The sequence below is a fragment of the Branchiostoma floridae genome, chromosome 3 (assembly GCF_000003815.2).
Source record: "Branchiostoma floridae strain S238N-H82 chromosome 3, Bfl_VNyyK, whole genome shotgun sequence".
In the NCBI taxonomy this organism is placed as follows: domain Eukaryota; kingdom Metazoa; phylum Chordata; class Leptocardii; order Amphioxiformes; family Branchiostomatidae; genus Branchiostoma; species Branchiostoma floridae.
Genome location: NC_049981.1, coordinates 31,591,675 through 31,611,112, shown reverse-complemented (window position 1 = coordinate 31,611,112; position 19,438 = coordinate 31,591,675). Strand labels below are relative to the sequence as shown.

Here is a 19,438-nt window from a genome sequence, read left to right as displayed (position 1 = left end):
GTTGTAGTGACCGTCGTTCTTAGATGCAAACATTCTTACGATCGAAGAGGCTTCCATTCACTTTCAAAATCTCCATTTCTTAATGTTTGTCTTCAGGTTCTGCTTCTGAATCTGCATAAGCTTACCAGTGATTCTGTCCCTCGGTGTAGGACGGCTGGTTGCGTTCTAGTCTACACGTTAACGTTGTTGCACCAAAGCAAGTCTCACCTACCTAAGCTAAGCGTTGCTAACCTGAAGGTTAAATGCTAACCTAACGATGTTCTACTGTTTCCCCTCCCCACAGGCCACGGCTACTCCGCCACGCTCCGCCAGGCGCGCGTCCCCCTCATCTCTCGCGAGACCTGCCGCCGGCGCTACGGCTGGAAGTTCCTGGACAACATGTTCTGCGCGGGCGTGATGGCGGGAGGAGTCGACTCGTGCCAGGGCGACTCGGGCGGCCCGCTCATGTGCGAGCAGGACGGACGGTGGACGCTGTGGGGCGTGACGTCCTGGGGCTACGGATGTGGAATCAGGAACTTTCCCGGTGTGTACACCAGGGTTTCCCGATTCACCTCCTGGCTCAACAGAATAATGGGTGAGGAATGATGACGTCACGACGATACCGACGTCACCATCCGTCACCTGTTGCTGGTGCCCGTGTATGATGACGTCATGTTTCTGGTGACGTCACCAAACAAGGGTATCGTGGATAGATGTAGGTTATATGGAAGGGAGGGGGTATAATTATTTCTGTCTTATGTGGGCGAATGATGACGTCATTTATGTCATCATGCGTCATATGTGACGTTAAATGTACGAAAAGTGATATCAATTTTGGACATCATTGGATTGTGTAACATGGCAACAGGTATATTATCGATATTTTGTGTTATTTGTAAATAAATGTGTAAAATGATTATAAAAATGTTGGTTAATGGTAACACTAAAAGCTCTTAAGTAATGGTGAACGTAGTGTAAAACTTTAGATTATTAGCTGATGTTGGACATGAATTTCATTGTTCCTCTAGTTACAATTAAAGAGTGTAGAGACATGAAAAAAACATTTAACAGCTGGGAACATTTCGGAAAACATGCACCATAAACCGTGAGAACGCAGTGCCCCCGCGACCCGGGAATAGTGGGGTAAGGGACCAAAGTACAAGGTTCAAGAACGTCAGAATATCGTGAGGCCTACTTAGATACTGCTTATACTAGTATAGATTGTGGTTATATTTTTTGGCGCTATTACCAAACTATAAATATTGATGCAAACTTGTTGAAAACATCTGCTTATTCGTTACTGTGCTACAATTGTGATGGAAGGCGTTTCGAAGGCGATTGTCCACGTTGTTGTATTCAAAAGTGTTTCTTTTATCTTACGAATGTTGTATTCTGGTGCTAATTTCCACGTTATTGATTCCAGTTCATGATTATGTTTATGCGGTTTTTAAGAGGTCTTTGATTTGTAATCATACATATTATAATTATCGTTGATTGTACAATGTTTGCATCCATGAACATTACATCAAAGTTACAGCTGTAAATAAAAGAACCCTTCTCATAATTATGATGACAGTTCATTTCCGACATAGAAATAGAACAGAATTCACTTCGGTCAAAGCAGGGACGTCGCTAGTTAAGACTTTTTATTAAGTATTAATTAAGTAATGAAGCGAATTTTAAACATGGCATTGTAATGTTATATTTAAGATGTACAGTAATTACGTTAACAGTTATTTACATGTAGATCTCTTTTTTTGCCGATCAAAACCAGTACTATTGCACTTTCTGATTAATTGAAATTCATTAAGTATGACGTATGTGGGGTTTCGCTTTGTATTATTGCTAAGTAATGGGGCATGAAAATGACAAACATTGTATCAAGCTTCCTTATCAAACTATGCTACGCCAGGGCTCGAAATTCATTTTTGGGATTAGGTGCACTGGTGCACCCAGCTTAAAAAATTGGGTGCACCAAAAAAATTTTGGGTGCACCTCTTAAATTTAAGTAGAATGTAAAAAAAAACTAACAACAAAACTTAGTTACAAGCTATCAAATTCTTAAACAAGTAACATGACAGACATTTTTATTATCTTTCTAACACTTAGATGTCGAGAATATGATGTATACTAGTATACTCGATATATTTCCATACATAAACCTAAGAAAATATTTGGGTGCACCCTGTGCACCCACTGAAAAAAAATTGGGTGCACAGTTCCAATTTTGGGTGCACCTGGGTGCACATGCACCCAGTATTTCGAGCCCTGTACGCGGATGCACTGTAAAGTACCATTGATAGGAAAATGGAACGGAAACTAGCCACATGAAGAATTTGCAATAAAACTTGAAAAATCCGTTATATCACATGTTGTGGAGTTTGATTATGTTTGTTTCCTGTAATTTTGTTTCCATTTTTAACTGAAACGGTACAATTTAAGCATATTACACGCAGTTTAGTAATGTTGCATGCTGTTACTTAAAGTAAGTGAGTGTTACTTCAAAGTTTTTTTCACCCCTCTTACTCTTCCTACTGATTTGTGTGCAGCCGATACTAAATTGGTATTTAGGGGAACACGATGATAGAAATTAGGTTAAATTCGATCAAAGTTAAAACAAACAACACTTACACAGCGTGGGAATGTGTTAGGTGGGGGCATACCTGCGGCCCTGGGATTTTATACAGGATTAGCATTAATCAAGTCAGATTCGCTGATCATGTACTAACCTGACCATATTGTCCGTAAATAGTTTCACCCTATGGGTTAATCAGTTGAACATCGTTTTCTTTTGTACACAACATTTCGACAGTCTTCTCTGCTGTCTTCATCGCTGTAAAATAACGTTTGTGTCATCAATAACGCAAAGTGAAGAGAAAGCATTCTTGACAGAAGAGTTACGTCACAATAGGACAAGCTCACTTTGCACTGTTGTTCAGATGCACAGATGTTCTTTTACATTGTCGAAGACAGCAGACGGACTGTCGAAACGATTACACAGCAGAAAAGGAGGCTGAGTACACAAGAAAGCGATGACCAAATGACCATATTTTTATGTTGATGATGTTGCCGACGTGTGGCAACTTACGGGACGGACAGGCCCCTAGCCTGTTGCGAAATTTACACATCCACAGCCGCGTATAGCCATTCCACGGGCCTGCAGCTTTGATAGGGTTCCTGAAGCATTGTCATTGGCCCTATTCTGGCAGCCCATCTTTCTAACAGACAATTCGTCTGTTTCTAGCCATTGTGCGGTGAGTACTAGTATAAAGCCTCCTTCACAGACGTCTGGGGCGGCGCCGTTGATTTTTTTTTCGGGGGGGGGGATTTCCGATATCAAGGAGTTTCGGGTCAGCGCGTAACACCCTCTAGCTCCCTGCATTATCTTAAGAGAACCTATTCGGCGTAGGGGTGTTTTAAAGGCCCCAGTCCTGAAGCATTAGCCCTTTTCTGACATCCGATTTGTACGATTCTAGCCATTGTGAACTGAGTTGTGTAACAGAGTTATACCCGTGGGTAAAATTCTTCCGTGTACGCTAAATGAGCTGGGCGGACGGGAAACGCTCCCTGTGCCGAGGAGTTCCCTGGAAGCATACATGTATTACCTGTGCGAGGGTTGGCATCCAGGCTATTTATCCCATATCTCAACTTCAAGGGTTGGCTTAGGATGAAGTTTTTATATTAGAAATACACTTTTCATAGTTTCCAGCCGACCGTAACAGCTGTACTGTACTGTACTGTAATAGAAATAATTGAAACCAACCCCGGAGAAATTCGCGCTCAGTAAGGATTTTTTCAACCTCATTGATAAGGCCATGTTGATTTGGTTAAATAGATGTTATGAGCGAACGAATGAAATTTTTTTTTCAGTTCTTTCACATCTTCTTTGACATTGGCATTCTTAGTAGCAACTTTTCGATATATCAATTTACGGCATATATTTGCTCAAGCTACTTTATATGGTCTAAAACTTTTTTCTAAAACGCCCGACAATTGGTGCGCGAGCTGATGTCATCCATATAATCAAATCAACATGGCCTAATTTCGGACAACATTAACGAGATAAATGGTCTGGTGACCAGGCTGGGGTACTACCTCCGTGGTGGGGCGGCGTGTCCATCGTCGGCCGTGCGGCGGTTATCTGGCAGCCTTGCTCCGCTCACACCTGCAGAACCGCTGCGGTGGCTCAACACGGACTCAGCACGGCCGTGATGGATGAAATGGCATGATCTTCGAGCAAAGGAAGGCGAAGTCGTGATGCTTTTCTATCTCCCCGTTTTCATCACAAAATTTCTTCCTACCTTACTTTTGAAAGCAGTGTTAAACAGAAACGCGACCTAGTATAACGTCACGATTTTTGAATTCCGACGTCTGATTGGGTATTGATATTACCAAGAAGCGAGAAGAAGCCGAACTTTTGTGTTAGACTAGATTTGTGACACCTTTATATGTATATATCCTGGCTTGTTGTGACCTGTACTTAGCTCGGTTGGGCAAAATTGTACAATAAAGGTCTTCATTCATTCATTCATTCATTCATTATTAGTCGACGTTTCAGTTAATCACTCAAACACACAGGCATTCTCAAAAGACCATGAACCAGATTCCATAGCAAAACAACTACTTGTGCGTTTTGCCCCACTAAACATGTACTGTATATCCCCAAAGTTTGGTGGGAATCGGGACAATACCTTTCGAGTAGCTCCGCAAAGGGCTCGCACATGTCGGGAAACGTGCATCATGGGGACCAGCTACAATCTATTTTCGTCTACGAAGCGCAAACAAGATCTCATGCTATCACATTCCACAAGAACGAAACAAATGCACCTGTCGGAGCCTTTCCCAACAGGTGTTCTTGCTTTGGCCGGTCGGGATGCCACCTGCTACGAAGCGGTGCAGCTGTGTCGTATATGGTCTTTCTCAGGAAACTCAACGGGACAACCTGATAGGGAAAGGGATTGGATGTGTGAGCATATGCATATGCGCACCTTTGAATATCAAGGTTTCTGTCATACTCGCCGTCCTTCGCCTGTACATTGATAGTACCGTTATGGCGTTTTTTTTATCCTATCTATCTTTATCCTATACGACGGAACTACAATATTGTTGCCAAAATAGTCGTTGCGTACCGAGAATGAAATGAACTAGTTGGAGATTACACCCTTCTTCATTATTTGACGTGAAACATTAGTAGGTTGAAAGGATACTGGAGAAAAATAAACACTGGGGGAAAGGGTATCGGATGTAGCCATATCCGAGCAGGGATATTTGCGTATTTGTAACAAATGCTAGCGAATGCAAACGGATTCGACTTGGATCCCTAAAATATCCAAAATTTGGATTTTTGGGATCCGGAATGAAAAGACTCAAACATATCCCAAAATGGGATTTTCCACGGATGCGAAGTTGCTTTCTTAGGGATTTCTTTGAATACCTGGAATGATCGGATCGCAAAGAATCCCCAAACGGTATTTCCCTCGGATGCGAAGTCGTTTTTCAAAGGATTTCTTCGAATACCTGGAATGAACGGGTCCCAAAACGGCCTTTGCCGCGGATGCGAAGTCGTTTTTATAGGATTTTCCTCGTATATTTGTCATGGTCGGATCCTAAAGAATCCCAATATGGAATTTGCCGTGGATGCGAAGTCGTTTTTATAGGATTTTCCTCGTATATTTGGCATGGTCGGATCCTAAGAAATCCCAATGCGGCATTTGCCGCGGATGCGAAGTCGTTTTTTAGGGATTTCTTCGTATGATCAGATCATAAAGAATCCAAAACGGGATTTTCTGCAGATACAAAGTCACTTTAATGAATTTTCCGCACATTTGACAAATCACAATATCATGTGTGCCCAATTACTTTCTTATAAAAGGCTAACACGATTTGAAATAGAAAAGAATGCACAGAATAATCTTATTCTAAACCAGTCCTGAGAAGAACTAAACGACGTAATGTCATCGAGGCCGAATCCTGTCTGCCACATGATATGTATACAGATACAATATTGCAACAAGAATGGGTTATACCAGGTATGTACAGAGAGTCCCTGTTATCTAATTATGTTAAGGGAAAGTTGAATCCTTTAACCGCCAATATCACATGACTTCTTATACTTCCAAATAGAAAATAGGATCAAACGTCAATGCAATTTGACTTTTATGTAAAGCTGACATGGGAGTCTGTGGCTAATCTTGCTTCTACGAATATCTGTTTCTATTACAAATCAAAGTCTTCGCGATGTCCAACTCTTAGGAATTTCCACATCCGGCTACAGGATACAGATAGTGAATCCAGCTTGTAAAGTACAACTAACATGACTTCTAGTATCAGTATGTACAGCTTCTCGCAACAGCACAAAGTCTCCTTTCTACTAGTGACAGTGCTTCGCTTCTTTTCAGGCTAGTTACGCCCTGATCCCTCCCAGCTCAATTCCTTCTGTGCCCTTCCTGTAGTCCAGTGTTCTCCCTGCTGTTGACACGGCCAGAGAATGTCGACCCGCCTTCTGAAAAAGAGAAAGAATAATCCCATCAAATTTTGAGATAGCTAAAGCATCCATGTTTGATGGATGCGCCCGTCAAAGTAATTAGGATGTACATGAAAAGAAATGGTGATTGGCTTGTTATACAACAGGAACAAATGCATCTGATTGTGGTATCGCCATTATCACCGTTACATTCCGCATTTTCATACCAAAAAAGTCCCCCGGGAGGGCGCGGCAGAAACAGTCTAGCGTTGCATAATTAGTGACAAGGTGTGATCTGCTTCCCCGGCCGGACTTTGCATTGTGTACGAGACGTCGCACATAAACAAACACGTAAACACCGTTGGAACAGAATGCGAATAAATACCAGGCTTGAGACAAACATATGTGTATACAAGTACTGTTTTGATGATGATTCAAATTTTTCCCAAATAAGTCAACAGTTACTCAGCAAGTATCATGCTTGTGACTTGTGTTTTGTAAGGCTCCGTTATGTCGTTTTCTGATAAGTTTATGTTCAGCCCAAGCATACCAAAAGCGCTACTAACTACTAGCCAACAAGGAATGTAGTCACAAAGACGAATTCAAAGCGGGTATTGTTTGGAAACGATCATTGTATAAATTACATACCTCGCCGTGAGATCCGCAGGACAGTGATGTAAAATAGCTCCAGGACGCCGAACTACAAAACAGGGCTGGCTGTTAATTCAGTCCCTCGATCGCCGTCCCGTCCGTCGACTGCCACTTGACTTTGGTCACCGCCTCAACATCACCCTACTACAGAAGTTCACACACGTGTGTACAAATCCATATCCCGAGTTCAACGTTTCAAAACTCAAAGTTTGAGGTACAAAAAGATTGCGGTCCTCACGGACAACGCTGACTATCTCCGCTTCATTTTTAAACTGACTGATGTGCAGTCTGATTGGTCAGAGAGACAACGATTGGATTACCCACAATACACCGCCCCAATGTACGGATGCAAAAAAATACAGAGTCGCATATTTAAGATATCCCAAGATTACCAACAATGCGCTGCTCCAATGGAATCCCCTCCACTGGAGCAATCCACTGGAGCAGTGCATTGTTGGTAATCTTGCCACGAATGCAGAAAAAAACCATTTCGCATCCTTACGAATCCGAGTATCCTGGTATCTAGCGTAACGTGGATTGTCTCACTTGTATTGACGTTACAAACTGTGGTGTCCGAGGTACAAAAAGGGGGAAAGATATGACCAATCTAAAAAATAAAATATATGCTCAAAAACAAGAGTGCTAGCCACGCATACATAAAAAGTAAGTATTCTTACGGAAGCTGTGTTAGCATCCGCCACGAAGTAAGTAAGCAAACGAATTCCGTGTTTGCATCCACCGCGAGTTTCGGTTACCAACGAATGCGTTACGGATGTGTATGGGATCTGTGATTTTTGGTAATCTTTGGTATCCGTCAGCATCCGTCAGGATGTTGCAAATTCGTATCCTTGGTATTCGTCTGCATCTGAAGACTTTTCGCTGATAAACAAGAATCCTGACCACGTATTCTTTCGTTTGCGTTAAAACTAAGTATCCATACGAATACAATGTTTGAATCAGTTAGTGGCTTACAGATACTAACGAATCCGTGATTATAAGTAAGTATCCATACGAATGCAGTGTTAGCATCCGTCACGAAGTACTGAGTATACGGATTCTGTGTTTGTATCCACCGATGAGAGTTACGGATACCTACGAATGCGTTGCGGATGCAAGTGGGATCCGTCATTTTTTGGGATCCGTGATGGTTTTTGGGATCCGTCAGCATTTGTCAGCATACGTCAGCATCCGTCAGGTGTTGCAAATTGGAATACGTCAGCATCCGTCTACATATTCGGTCTTTTCGTCTAGTGAAACATGTTAAATGTTGAGAATATGCACAATGCCTTAATGAGTATCCTTGTTTTTTTATAACTTTGTAATTGGCGTTACTGATTATACAGATATCATTTGCTTTCAAAGTTCTTCAGTTTTTTCCTCAAATTCACGTCATTTGTTCATATTTGACACAAGACCCGAAAATGACTCAAATGTTGCTCTAAGTACGCTTTTTTCTGACCTAGAAGTTGCAATGAAGATATCCTAGGAGAGCGAAGTACCACCCGGAAACGTACAGTGTGCCTACGCCACAGTAAAATAGTACCAAACGAAACTTTGGACAAATCCCTGCGCATACAAGATCTGCCCCTTGGTCCTTGCTTTGGTCAGGCCGAATGAATGGTCAGCAAGTCTGTCATGGTGAGAGTATGAGAACTATTCGTGTGGTATGCAGACGTGCCCTACTTGCACCCCTGCACAGTGAGTGGGTGGATGTACAGGTCTGCATGCAGTACCGGTAGTCTTCTGCGGCAGCACAAAGACGAACCCACGGGACAACAGCGCTGAGAACATGTGGTTCTCCATTCTCTTCTTCAGTGTTTTGGCCACCAGGGCTTTTGTCCATGGGCACCCTACAGAAAGGCGAAACGAGGTAGGTTGGTTGTTTTTGTATCTTTGTTCTGCTCCTTGTTCCTTGTAAAGAGAGAACCCACAGTTTCCAACCTAATTTTCCTTCGCTTTTGTATTTAAACCGTTTTTGACGACAACATCATGAGTCACTAACGGCGCTTTCATAGGCTCTGGGGAAAATACCGATAAATTATGGATTCAGAAATCCATCGGCTTCGCTTGTGTTGCCATGGTAACGGCGAGCAGAATATTGAAAAGAAAAAAGAACCCCCGCGGTGCCGTGTGCGTAAAACATGTCTCGGTCGGGCACGGTGGATCAAGCGAGAAAGGGCGCTCGCCTCGTTCGCTTATAATCCATTCAATAGGGTAATCCTCTTATGCGTAGTTGCTAAGTTTAGAACGGCACAGAAGCCTTCTCAACAGCAAAGATGTAAGTGCAGCTTTAACTATTGAAAAATAGAGCGACACTCGACTTGGAGAGACAAACAAGCTATAGACAATTATCTGACGTTGTTGGTTGTAATTCCGGACGCTGGATATTGAAAACGATTTGGCACCGATGCTGTTGTATTGGACAAATAACATTCGCTGTTGACATTATTCATATTCATTGTACTCACTGACAGTTGTATTTTTTCGAGGGAGAGAAAAACTTCATCGTTCAACGGAAATTCAGAAAGAAGTAATACTTTCAGGTTTTGTGTGTTAGCTTTTATACTGCCTTTTATACATCTTACTTTTAAAATCGCGCATCATACTCCAATCATAAATACAAGGGTAACATAATTCCAATTCTGCTCGCTGTGCGATCGCTCTGGGATCGCCGTTTAGTGGAAACGAGGTCTTGGCTGGCTTACTACTGTTGTTTTTTGGTGCTTATATTATTTATAAAGTGCCTGTTAAATTTTGGTTGTATAGCATGTTTAGTTTGAGTCCTTGATTTCTGTTAGTCGGCGTACAACAAGCAAACTCGTAAGCCTATATGGTGGCTACAGGAACGCCTCTCACGCGCTACCAGTGATTGACTACTTTGTGTCTTGTGCCTTTGCCCTGAAAGTCAGGTCTTATCGTGTTTTTGGTCAAATCAAGAAATGTTGTGAACATTAAGATAATGGGTGTCAGAGGTTACGAAAAACTTCATTAATTGTTCCGCCATTCTCTGTCACTTCAGGATCGCCACGAAAGGGGCAACACGGAGGTCAACTTCCCAGGTAAAGTGTTTTGCATTCCTCACGTTCACCTTATGCTGACTAGTACTTATCATGCACTTAATCATTGCTCTGCATGGGTTGCCGTCAACGCCCTACACTACATTCAGAAAGACAGAGTCTACACTTTATATAATTCAGTAGGCTACCTTCTCTTTATGTTTTCGTGCCCCATTTACGCTTTTAGAAACGTTTAACACGTTTTTAAAGCTTTTAAGTATGATGACTGCACTGATTTCATGAGCCTTCTAGATGATTACGCTCCTTCCTTCCTTCCTTCCTTTCTTTCTTTCTTTCTTTCTTTCTTTCTTTCTTTCTTTCTTTCTTTCTTTCTTTCTTTCTTTCTTTTTTCTTTCTTTCTTTCTTTCTTTCTTTCTTTCTTTCTTCCTTCCTTCCTTTCTTCCTTCCTTTCTTCCTTCCTTCCTTCCGTTCTTCCTTCCTTCCTTCCTTCCGTTCTTCCTTCCTTCCTTCCTTCCGTTCTTCCTTCCTTCCTTCCTTCCATTCTTCCTTGAAGTTTCTTCCTTCCTTCCTTCCACGCTCTACGGAAAAGGACATGCAGGGCCCTATCGAACAAGTTATTATGTCAAAGACAAAAGTTGATCATGGTGAAATGGTTTATTTAACTTTCCAGGTAGCCCTCTTGGCATCATGACCAGGCTTGAAGACGCACCAAAGCGGCTTAGCCTCGAACCCAGACACTCCAGAAGCAAGCGGCACGGGCCTCCGGGCCACCGGGCGGACCCTACCATCCGGCTGACCGGCACGGGGGTGAACGTTACCCATCGGGGGAGGGTGGAGGTTTGGTGGAACGGCGGCTGGGCCGTGATCTGCGATGACCTATGGGACATCAAAGACGCCGACGTCGTTTGCCGCCAACTTGGGTTCAGAGGGTGAAACAGGGCAATGATTCTGTGTAGCCTGCATGTTTTCCTCTATCCTTTCTTCCATCATTTTAATGATCATACTCGGTCTACCGTCTGTAGCGCACCCACAGAAGAAATGTTTTGAGAGCATTGACTGAATGACTGAACACAATGTGTGTGTATGTGTGTGTGTGTGTGTGTGTGTGTGTGTGTGTGCGTGTCACTGTGTGCGTGTGCGATTGTGTGTGTGAATGTGTGTGATTGTGTGTGTGTATGTGTGTGTGTGTGTATGTATTAGCTATATGTGTGTGATTGTGTGTGTGTGTGTGTGTGTCTGACTGTGTGTGTGTGTGTGTGTGTGGTTCTTTCTCCAGTGTAGTTTCTGTAAGTTCTGCCAGAGGGAGCAGCTTTGTTTCGCTATGTTGGTTTGAAGGAGGCGAAGTTTGTCATCTGAGTACCTTGTTACTGCTATATGTAAACGTAATTCTCACATTGTTCTCACCAACCCTCTGCTACAGCGGTGCCATACGCGCGGTGGGTGAGTCGTGGTTCGGCTCCGGGAACGGTCGGTACGCCCTGGACAACGTGGATTGCCGCGGGACGGAGAGCAGGGTGCAGGACTGTCCTCACCTTGGCTGGGGTCAGAACAACTGCCGCCCGAACGAGGCGGCGGGCGTCATCTGCGTCAGCGAGAGAGGTAAGGGTCATTCCGACAGGAAGACGGCCAGAAAATCCATGTGGAGTCTGTGTTAATCTCAGGCTAGTTATGTTAGATCATGTTGGAAAACGTTTGGTGAAGTGCCCCTCCCCCTTCCCACAAAAAAAGAGCTATTTCATTGCTTTTATCGTTTGAAAATTGTTCTCTGAGAAATAAGATGCGTTCCCATTTGAAGAATCAGGAAGTGTGCATTTTGAAGGAAAAATGACCAGGAGATCCATGTGAAGTATGCGTTACGTCTTAAAGCTGATGCTGGGAAAAGAATTAGGGGGCGATTCCCCTCCCAACAAATATTAAAATTATAAGCGCTAGAGCGGACTCTCAGAGCTTGTTCTGTCAGAAACTCAGAAAAGATCCCTTTACCGTTCCCACGTTATATATTGCTGTCTTATGAGACCTTATATAAGTAGTAGACAGTGCATTTTACTGACCTTCATCGTGCTAAAACGTCGAACCAGCTGTGAGGGCAGCCACTTCAATTCTCCCATATATGCAAATGTTATGTTGGACGTTCGTTCCGGTAAGTGGTTTACACCTGTAACGGTAACGAAGTAAAGTTGATTTCAATGAAACTGGGTAAAATTTGCATTTCTGTTACTGATACGTACACTGCTTGATAGAACCAGGATTATGATTTGTAAAAGCTTATCATTTGTCCAATGATCGTAAAAACCAATGACCTTCCTCCACAGCCATTGACACCTCTTGCTTCGGGGACCCCAGCGGTTACCATGGGAACGTGACGACCACGGCAGCCGGGATGCAGTGCCTGAACTGGATGAACTTCCCCAGCGTGGTGAGCGGGTTTCCGGACGCCGGACTGGGCGATCACAACTCCTGCCGGAATCCGGACCATGACGTCATTCCATGGTGCTTCTACGTCGCGGACGGCTCCGTCAGGTGGACGTACTGCACGTGTGATGGCCGTAAGATTGTTTGTTTTGTTTTATCGCGTTCACTCAACAGCCATGTGTACACGGACCAAGAAGTGTCATGACATGTGTAGAGTGAATTATGAGAATGTTTGCCGAAAAAAATCCAAAATGTTGTGGGAGGAATATGATTTTTAACAAAGATCTTTTAAATGCTGAACTACACCTCATTGACACACATCCGACGATATTTTCTAGTACGGTGCTTTAGCCTATTTAAAGGGTACAACATCGGGGGTTGATAGGGATTCAAGGAACGTTAAATGTTAAATTAGCAGCCCCTTACCAATTTTACCGATTCTTACTTCAGATCTTCTCATAGCTTGATTTTTCCCTTTTGTAATCCGCTGCAGACAGAACACGCCCCGTGCGGCTGGTGAACGGTACTGCACCTGGGGAGGGGCGCGTGGAGATCTACTTTAACGGGGAGTGGGGAACCATCTGCGACGACAAGTGGGACGATCGCGACGCCAGGGTCGTCTGCAGTAACCTTGGTTACAGGTCTGTTCTAGTCTCCAAGCAGATATGAGGAGGGAATGTGCTTGTATTCCGGCTGCTCCACTCTCGCCAACCTTTGTACTAGAAATGTTTAAAATAAAGATGCAAAATTGTAAACCTATCATTTACCAACAAGCTTTAAAAATGAAGAGTGGATTGGTGGCAACAGAGCTGTTATGATCTACACATCACATTGTCGTCACCGAAGCAGTGAATTGTGCATTCCTTGACAAAGATGGGAGTTGGACAAGTCGAAAATCTGGGCAAGACCAGTATTTATGTAGGAAATGAATAATCTGAATACTTTGATGGTGTTAGGACTACAATTTTCTAGAAAACCCATAGCAAACTTTTCTAGCTGGTGATGATCGGTACAGTTCACCTTTCCTTCAGAATAAAGCTTTAAGAAGATATCTTCCTTTCCTCCTAGCGGGGAGGCCTTCGCCATCTCGTTCGGGTATTTCGGGCGCGGCGCGGGCCCGGTGCTGATGGACGAGGTGGAGTGTGGCGGCGGTGAGCGGTCCGTGGTGCAGTGCTTCCACAGCGGATGGTACGTGCACGACTGCAGCCACGCCGAGGACGCAGGGGTGCTGTGTGAGGCAGAACTGGCCGTACCTACAGCTGTACCCGCTGCAACTACGGTCCGGCCGGACAGGAACTATTCACAGCCAGGTGAGAGGAAAGAGAGAGAAAAGAGAACTTCCTAGTCGCGGGTTACCACAGGATGTGATTAATCGCTGAGTTCTTTGATGTCCACCCAAGAACGTAGATAGCACTAACTACAAACGTCTACTGGGGATATTCTGATGTTCCATTTACCCAAAAGCACAGGTAGTAATATTTGATTCACTTAAGTTAAGCAACTATACTTTTTCACACGATAAAGTTAACCAAAATTTCAGCTAAACAGCACCAATCTTTGCCTAGGAATGGACAATCCAGGTTATGCATTACGGTATAACACTTTTTTTGGATACCGCTGGCCGTGGGTGGCCGAGGTCCGGGGTGGCAACGAGATCCACTCTGCTGCGATAGATCTAGGTGTTAAAATGGTGTCTTCTGTTCCAGAGAACTGTGGACGACGCTTCAGCTTCCGTGCGCCCCTGTCGGCTCACGCTCGGATAGTTGGCGGGGTGCTTGGTGAACGGGGCCGCTGGCCGTGGGTGGCCGAGGTCCGGCTGAACGGGTACGGCCACTGGTGCGGGGGCGCGCTCATTCGTGACTGCTGGGTCCTCAGCGCGGCGCACTGCTTCTACGAGTGAGTATTTGGTGCTTCGTCTTTTACATTGGCGTGACGTTTCACCCAGAAAATTAGTTGTCAGAAGTTATCATAGCGTGAAAAGGCCGAACAGTTTCCAAAGATTCACGTTGGAGTAGTGCTTGTTGGTTTCTTGGCTGGTTTACTTACAGAAATGTAAGATGCTCATATATAGTCACGTTTGAATCGGCCATGGGTAGGGCTGGGTACCGGTACAGTAAATTCCGGTCCAGGTCCGGTTCAGGTCCAAAGGATCAGGTCCAGGTCCGGACCTGAACCTGGACCTGATGTAGTATGACTCATACCAATGGTCCATTTCACTACAAAGAGATATGTTTGGTGGAGTATTAGACTTACACTGGCGTTTTAAAATACTTCAACGCTAACTGCACCTGTACCATTGGCTGTAAAACTTGGTAGAAATTACTATAAACTCTTCCCTACTTCACTCTTGTTATTTTCTTCAACCTGCAAGCGCCAAAACGTGTGACTGCCTGATAAAATAATCTGTTAATTTTCTAATCGGTCCAACATCCGGTCCACCTAACACTTTCAGGTCCGGTTTTTCTGGACCGGTCTAATAAGAAAAACCGGTTTTGTACCAGTACGCTGTACCGATACCCAGCCCTAGCCATGGGCTCTGTCCATGGTGCTGAACGTGTACTCGTTTGTGCTTTCCATTCCACATCTTTCTTCATCGAGCAGTTCAATGGATGCTTACGTATCTCAAAAATAGTGGACCTCATTTCACAGTTATTCCAAGTCGTCCTTCACGGTTCGCCTGGGGGAGTACAACCTGAGCTCCGCGGAGAGTGGCGAGCAGGTCTTCTCCATAGAGCGCATGTTTCTACACCCGGACTACCACCCCATCACCAATCACAATGATATAGGTGAGCACCATTCAGTATCTGTACCACTAATTCTCTTATTTTGGCCCCAACATTCAAATAAAGACTTCTCCTCTTTGTTTTCCTATTCATTCCTCTAGTCATAATCATTAATGCATGTTCCTGGTATGTTAACTTTGTGGAAGACGACAAAAGTTATAACAAATTGGTTTTGCCTTAACTCGCATTGATGTTGTGCCTGGGATGGCAAATTGGGAAGACGCGTATCAGTACAATCCCGGAGGCCACCCTGCATCCATACTTATCTTAGAAGCACATATGGATGTCGCAATGTGGAAGGATAATAACAGGAAGATAACAGGAAGATCTATAATACTGTCCATAGGTGGTCCTAGCTATGACAGGGCCACCTCACATATGGTTCTGATAAGAGTTCAATAAAGGGACAGACCCCAGGTCTGTCCACATCAGTTCTGACCAGGCAACCAGAGAGTGCACGTCTCATCCTTATTCTCCCCTACACTAACTTGTAGAATTACTTACTCTGTGTTACTGTATACCTGTGCAGTGTTGGTGCGGCTGAGAGAGCATGCTGATGGGACCTGCGCCAGAACAGGACCATATGTCCGGCCCGCCTGCCTACCAACGCCCGGGGAGACCCTGCAGCCCGGCAGCAACTGTAGCATCGTGGGCTGGGGAAAGGCCAGTAAGTGTGGCTTAACAGGTCAACTCGTGAAAGTTTTCTGTGATAGTCTTAGGAAAAGAATTTTACTGGCTTAAGTGTCTATGTCAAACTACAAACTACATCTCCTTCACTCCCTTGGAAAAATAAATATAAAATGTTTATAAAATGTAGATTGAATAAATCATAATGTATGAAATTAAATCTTCCTCAAGAAAATTAAAAGTATTCTGTTGTTTACTTTCAGATTCCAGTGATACCTCGTTCTCAGATATCCTCATGGAGGCGTCTGTTCCCTTCATCCCGCGACAGGAATGCCGGGATAGGGCGTACGGGAACATGGTAACGGACCGGATGACGTGCGCAGGATTCTGGGAAGGAGGGGTGGATACGTGTCAGGTAAGTTTTCATGTTTTCAGTACAAACGAGCTGGTATATTTCATTGAATGTTGCAGTAGAAATACAACTAAGTCTGGGGTCTCATTGGAAATTCATTTCTGATAGAGAGTCGAGTTTGTTTTGTATTAAAGATACATTGACCAGTATACTAGTAGCGAACTTAACTTAAACCAAGGAGGTCATAGAGACTATACCCAGCAAAAAGTCCATCTTTTGCTGGTGGAACATCGAAATAATCGATTTGAACTTATATCTTACCTCAGGGCGACAGTGGAGGGCCGTTGCTATGCCAACAGGACGACCGTTGGACGGTGTGGGGAGTGACGTCATGGGGTGACGGGTGCGCGCGGCCCAACTGGCCGGGTGTGTACACCGCAGTAGAGGAGTTCCTCGGCTGGATCCAGGAGACCATTCAGGCGGCCGGCTGAGCCAGCGATAGTCCTACGGTCCCATGTGCATCTGTGGCCGTGGGGCATGTAACCTCGCACGAGCTCTGAAGCCACAGTTTTGTCCCGATGAACTGCCTGATATCGCGGGAGTACCTCTCGGTGTTTTCGCGACATCTATTTGTTAATGGGTCCCGAGATGTTTTTAAGTTTGTTTAAAAAAAATCCAGGGGCCCAGCTGTGCCCCCAAAATAGCCCATGAGCTGTAGGGTGCCCCGCATGACCACGAAGGGGCGACGCCTGAAAGTGCTAAAAACAGCCCCTGAATTATCCGGAGGGATCCTTTCCCCCAAATAGGACCGTAGCATAACTTATATCTGTACATTAGGCATTCTCTCACTGGTTCAATTAACGTATGATGAATTCACTTCGCACGAATTAGCTGTGCAAACAATGTTATGATGGTGATTATTCGGTGTCGACCTGTCCGTCAAATAAGGCTTAAATGAACTCCCTTGTCCTTCTTGATACATTCTAGACTGTTCGTGTCAGTTAAGTGAAATTGTACAGTTCGCGTGTAAACGTTGGAAATTGCAGGAACGTTATGACTTGTAAACAACATACGATTCATACACATAAACCTGTTTTGGGAACGGGTATCTGAATGTACTTAAGTATGGATTTTCCTGAGTAATGAAATATGATTTTACATTTTTCAGTAAATGTTTTGTCGTTCATGATAATGCCACACGTCACATACAGCGGTACAATATCATCGACTGGACATGTAACTTAGTCTCATCGACTGGACATGTAACTTAGTCCCTGTTTTCACCTTCTAGACCAACCCACCCACACACACACACACACACACACACACACACACACACACACACACACACACACACACACACACACACACTCTCTCTCTCTCTCTCTCTCTCTCTCTCTCTCTCTCTCTCTCTCTATCCAGTTTGCCGGTTTAAATTTGATATCGCACAAAGACGTTATTTATTTTGCGACACCTTTGCGTGATAGATAAACCACATAATCCCCCCTTAATGACGCGTGGTGTGCAACCTTCATAACGCCATGACTCACACTTAATCCATGGCTGTGCTGCGTTTTTACCAGCAGTTGTCAATGAAAACATCTTGCTGAGTGCCGTACCGGCGAGGATGAGGCACCAGTAGTATGTGGGGATGGCCTTATTAAGGTTTAACCCTGAACAAGTGAATCATCAAAGCTTGACTGTGCGTGGTCCCCCCATGATGTTCGGTGACGTTGTCAAACCGTAATTTTCAAGCATACGTGTGTCCCCTTCTCGTTTTTCAACCATGTCGGTTTTGCTACGTTTTATGTTTCTAGCGGTACACGCTCGTCATGCTTTGATCCCTTGGCTATTAAGGAAACACGTATTAGATCCATGTGTACGCACAAAATGCCGCAAAATGCTATTTGAAACGTGCAATTTATCTGATTTGTCAGCTTTGTGGATGTACACTAGTTCTTGTGTACCACAGGAGAGACACCGACATGCAAAAGGAACAAGAGCCACACATCTGCATAGAAATGAGTCATACTGCTGGGTCGACAAATGCCTGCTTGTGTGCGGTCGTCTTGTCGGTGTGAAATATAGCAGGAAATTCCTTTGGGAATCTTCAACCAAATTTCACTTGACTCGATCAGCGGTAGAGCCGAGATACTAAATTAGGTCCCAAAAGTGAGCATAGATGAGAGGCTATCCGATATTACCGAGTTGCCCATGACGGCGACGCTTTACGTAAAAGCAACAACAACTTTTTTTATGAACGACTTTTAGAAAAAAACAACTGTTTCCAAAAAAGCTTTATCATCTATCGGAACTTTTGCAAACGATGTTATATAACCGACTTAGTCCTGTAGCCTGTTAAAGCAGGCATCTCATCGTACACTGGCATTCTGATTGTTTTTCTTTTCTGATTTAGTGCTGTTTTGATATGGCTGATGATTTTTGTGGTTGTTGTTTGCAACAACAACTAAAACAATTAGCCAGCAGAAATATAACCGTTGCAGTAAGAACAACAGTACATAATCAGGAAAGAAAACATTGATACAAAGCTCCCTGCGGAGCCTGACTTTGAGGCTATGTTTGTTTTTTCCATGTCGGCGCCGCTGCGTGTGTGTTTATGACGGTGATGTGAGATAACTCGGCCCCTACCTCCACATTCATGTACACAAACGTCACTTCCACAACACAGGGTCCACTTCCGGTCATTGTTTGTGTGTGAGGGGCCGAGATTCCGAGTTGGACTCCGGTAGAAAACAATTCCAGCTACGAAAAAAGGCGCTCCAAGCTGATTCAGAGAAAGCCGGCACCATGGCGAGGATGTGGAAGGCGGTAGTTCTTCTTGTTGTGGTCGTGCTGCTTCTGCAAGACTCCGAGGCGCGAAAGGTGGGGACTTTTGATCTCCAAGTAGATGTAGGGAGGAACATCGTAACATTTTCGGACTTTATAAAACTGGGAAGAAGCGTCATTGATATTAAAAGAGAGGGAGGGGGTCGGGAAATCTTTCCTTCCGAAGTATACATTCAGGCTATGAAATTTACTTGTTAACGGCCGCAAGGCCATAAGTAGCTATAATTTCGTACGGAATTCTACGTGACGGTCTCTGCAAGGAGTTGGTAGTGTGTTAGCGCTATAGCTCAATCGGGACTGATCTGAC

General features: G+C 44.1%; 3 protein-coding genes across 3 annotated transcripts in view; all 3 read left to right on the top strand.

Annotated features, from left to right (window-relative positions):
- Window positions 1–1,543, top strand: part of LOC118411834 (neurotrypsin-like) — a 51,675-nt gene extending 50,132 nt beyond the window's left edge. Inside the window, exon 21 of the mRNA XM_035814323.1 lies at window positions 284–1,543. Within this exon, the coding sequence (XP_035670216.1) occupies window positions 284–585 (302 nt within the window). The 3' untranslated portion in view covers window positions 586–1,543. The remainder of the gene's footprint in view (window positions 1–283) is intronic.
- A 7,039-nt stretch (window positions 1,544–8,582) lies between these two features.
- LOC118411833 (antigen WC1.1-like) lies at window positions 8,583–13,867 on the top strand. The gene is made up of 7 exons (XM_035814322.1): window positions 8,583–8,963; window positions 10,113–10,152; window positions 10,781–11,039; window positions 11,531–11,709; window positions 12,423–12,656; window positions 13,016–13,163; window positions 13,591–13,867. Exons 1-7 carry the CDS (start codon window positions 8,883–8,885, stop codon window positions 13,865–13,867), a joined length of 1,218 nt encoding a protein of 405 aa, XP_035670215.1. The 5' UTR covers window positions 8,583–8,882.
- Window positions 13,868–14,209: 342 nt separating this feature from the next.
- Window positions 14,210–17,448, top strand: LOC118411832 (anionic trypsin-like). Its single transcript, XM_035814321.1, has 5 exons — window positions 14,210–14,418; window positions 15,172–15,308; window positions 15,835–15,972; window positions 16,196–16,347; window positions 16,611–17,448. The coding sequence occupies exons 1-5, from the start codon at window positions 14,210–14,212 to the stop codon at window positions 16,773–16,775; spliced, it is 801 nt and encodes a 266-aa protein (XP_035670214.1). The 3' UTR covers window positions 16,776–17,448.
- Window positions 17,449–19,438: the final 1,990 nt, after the last annotated feature.